This window comes from Rhinopithecus bieti, unplaced genomic scaffold, assembly GCF_001698545.2.
Source record: "Rhinopithecus bieti isolate Rb0 unplaced genomic scaffold, ASM169854v2 scaffold_41244, whole genome shotgun sequence".
NCBI classification, from domain to species: Eukaryota; Metazoa; Chordata; class Mammalia; order Primates; family Cercopithecidae; genus Rhinopithecus; species Rhinopithecus bieti.
In genome coordinates this window covers 50,660-54,454 of record NW_016816693.1, presented here as the reverse complement: position 1 = coordinate 54,454, position 3,795 = coordinate 50,660, and the positions used below count along the sequence as shown (strand labels likewise).

Below are 3,795 nucleotides of genomic sequence, written 5' to 3'. Positions count from 1 at the left end.
AAAAAAAAAAAAAAAAAAAAAAAAAAAAAAAGTAAAAACACCAAGTGCTCATGAGAATGTAAAGAAACTGGATCTCTCAAACACTGTTGGTGAGAATGTAAGATGGTAATTTATACAATGACAAATTAGTTTGTCAGTGTGTTAAAAAACTACACATATACCATACAAGCCAAGAATTGTACTCCCAGTGACTTACCCCACAGAAATGAAAATGTATGTCAATACAAAAACCTATTAAATGTTCATAACAGCTTTATTTGTAAAAGCCAAGAACTAGAAACAACACACACGTCTCTCAATAAGCAAATGGCTTAGCAAACCATGGTATATCCATACCATGGAATACTACTCAGAAACAAAAATGAATGAACTATTGATATACATAACTTGGATTAATCTCAAGAGCATTATGATGACTCTAAAAAGCCAGTATCAAAAGGTTCCATATTATATTATTCCATTTATATAACATTCTTGCAATGGCAGAATTATAGAGATGGAAACAGATTAGTGATTGCTAAGGGTTAGGGATAGTTGAGGAAGATGGTAGGTGTGACTATTAAAGGGTAGTATGAGGGAAAACTTTGTGGTAATGTAATATGTCTGCTACTTGATTGCAGTGATGGTTACACAAATCTGTACAAGTGATAAAATGACATAGAACTATACATACAGACTGTACCAAGCTCAGTTTCCTAGTTTTGATCTCAGTTATTTAAGATGTAACCATTGGGGGAAACTGAGTAAAGGCTACATGGGACCTCACTGTATTATCTTTGTAATTTTTTGTGAATCTATAATTATTTCCAAATAAGACGCTAAAAAAATGCATGCATGCATGCATGAATATAAAAGTTTTCCCTCTCCCCATTACATTATAGATATTACAATTCCAAACCCATTGTGTGTGTATTAAACAACTAAGCAAATGAGTTATTAATACATTGATGTTATTGGGTGCTGGAATCTTCATTGTGGAAAAACATCTATAAGGAATTTTTGCATATCTACAAATATAGAATGGCTGGAGGAGTGCTGAGGGGTTGGATTGGAATTGGAAATCAGCATAATGAATTAGTTAGTTCACATATATGTCTACATGTATACATATGTTTACATGTCTACATATAGACATATATAGAATTTGTATGCATGTATACATATATGTGATTTTTTTTTTCCTAGCTCTATTGCTGAAAGATCCAGAAGTAATGACATTCTGGTAGCAATGAGCATATTCTAGCTCCCAGATCTCGGTTTCTAAATATTACTCCTAACTAAAAGTAACCAAATGCCCACTGACAGATCACTGTATAAAGAAAATGTGGTATATACGCATAATATAGTTTAGCTGTTTCCCCACCCAAATCTTGAATTGTATCTCCCAGAATTCCCATGTGTTGTGGGAGGGGCCCGGGCAGGTAATTGAATCATGGGGGCCAGTCTTTCCTGTGCTATTCTTACGATAGTGAATAAATCTCATGAGACCTGATGGGTTTATCAGGGGTTTCCGTTTTGCTTCTTCCTCATTTTCTCTTGCTGCCACCATGTAAGAAGTGCCTTTCACCTCCCGCCTGATTCTAAGGCCTTGCCAGCCATGTGGAACTGTAAGTCCAATTAAACCTCTTTTTCTTCCCAGTCTCAGGTATGTCTCTATCAGCAGCGTGAAAACGACTAATACAGCAAATTGGTACCAGTAGAGTGCGGCACTGCTGAAAAGATACCCGAAAATGTGGAAGTGACTTTGGAACTGGGTACCAGGCAGAGGTTGGGACAGTTTGGAGGGCTCAGAAGAAGACAGAAAAATGTGGGAAAGTTTGGAACTTCATAGAGATTTGTTGAATGGCTTTGACAAAAAATGCACATAGTGATATGAACAATAAGGTCCAGACTGAGGTGGTCTCAGATGGAGAGGAGGAACTTGTTGGGAACTGGAGCAAAGGTGACTCTTGCTATGTCTTAGCAAAGAAACTGGCAGCATTTTGCCCCTGCCCTAGAGATTTGTGGAACTTAGAACTTGAGAAAGATGATTTAGGGTATCTGGCGGAAGAAATTTCTAGGCAGCAAAGCATCCAGGAGGTGACTTGGGTTCTGTTAAAAGTATTCCATTTTAAAAGGAAAACAGAGCATAAAAGTTTGGAAATTTTACAGCCTAATGATGTAGTAAAAAAGAAAAACCCATTTTCTGAGGAAAAATTCAAGCCGGCTTCAGAAATTTGCATAAGTAACAAGGAGCCAAACGTTAATCCCCAAGACAATGAGGAAAATGTCTCCTGGGCATGTCATGGGTTTTCATTGGCAGCCCCTACCCACCCCTATCACAGACCTGGAAGCCCAGAAGGAAAAAATGGTTTCGTGGGCTGGGCCCAGGGTCCCCATGCTGTGTGCAGCCTAGGGACGTGGTGCCCTGAATCCCAGTCACTCCAGCCATTGCTAAAATGGGCTAAGGTACAGCTTGGCCCATGGTTTCAAGTGATTTTATGTTACTACATTTTAAAATTTCTCTACAATGAACATATACTATTTTTAAAAAGTAAAATGAATAAAATAAAACCAACAATGACTAAGCGGATGCAAAGGAAAAAAGTTGGAAGGGAAATAAAGGCCAGCAGTGCTTTGTGATTGCATGATGGTATCATGGATGATATATTTCTTTCCCTATTTCTAACCCTGTGATTTGACTAAGATGTGACTTCTTCCTCTTACCCCTTTCTTTAAAACTTTTGCATCTGCTGCTCTTAAGGTATATTTAGTATCTTTTTAGCATTAAGTGACACCACTTGTTTAGCATCTAGGGTTATTTTCCTGCTGCCCAGGACTGAATCTTTACACAATGGCTACCTCTGGTAACAATTTCCAGCTGTGGAGCAGTTCCACAGAATTTTCACCCCTGCCTTGTGCTGTCCCATTCCTGCTCTCCTTGAATAGCATATAGTCTAGAGTAAAGAGAAGTAAAGAGGAGTATTCTCGTGGAGTGGGAAGGTATATCTGGATGTCTTTTCTTTTGTAAAACCTTTTAAAACACTATCACTATCCATTAGCTTCCTCCACACTTTCTCTGTAATTAGGCAAAGTGATGTTATCTATAACCTTCTAGAACAAAGCTTTGTACAAATCAAATCCTTCCTACTTGTCAAGACGATAAATCCTAGATCAGCAGAATCCTATAGAAACGGGGCTTTCAAAGACAGTCCAGCACAAGGGGAAGTGAACCTAGCTCTCCAACCCACAGAATATTACTAATTAGATGCCACTTTCCGAGTTCCTAACAAAGGAATTTTTAATTGCTAGCAATGTACATAATTCAGGGATGCAGATTTCAAATATACATCAAAAAGGTAGGCAAATTTGGGCAAATTTTTTAAATTGCCAACATACTTACAGTTTTTTCATTATTTTCGAAAGCTTCTCTTGCTTCTTCAAATGTACAGAATTCTTCTTTGCACTCACGCTCAATGTTGCCCTGTCTTATTTCTTCAAAAAACCCATTAGCTCTTGGGTAGCGTTTTAATACGGAATTGGCTTTTCTCCCGTGAGGAAAACTAAAAGAAATATAATAAGAAGTATAAAAATGTAATAAAAAACCTATGTGGGAAGTTGATATACCAGATGAAAACTAAACATAGCCAACATCCTAAGCCTCTTTCTGTGAGTCAGCAATGAAGTAACACTTAGCTCCAAAACACTGTATCTGCTATCTTCCTCATCATGTGAGTATGTCCTTTCAATAGCAGTTGCCCTGGGCAGGGACAGTGACATAACGAACTATGTTATATTCAGACTTTAGCACATTCC

The 3,795-nt window shown here is 37.7% G+C and overlaps 1 protein-coding gene across 1 annotated transcript in view; it reads right to left on the bottom strand.

Annotated features, from left to right (window-relative positions):
* Nucleotides 1–3,795, bottom strand: part of PRRG1 (proline rich and Gla domain 1) — a gene marked incomplete at its 5' end in the record, with an annotated part of 49,448 nt that overhangs the window by 23,436 nt on the left and 22,217 nt on the right. Inside the window, one exon of the mRNA XM_017855150.1 lies at nt 3,383–3,542. Coding sequence (XP_017710639.1) covers nt 3,383–3,542 — 160 coding nt within the window. The remainder of the gene's footprint in view (nt 1–3,382; nt 3,543–3,795) is intronic.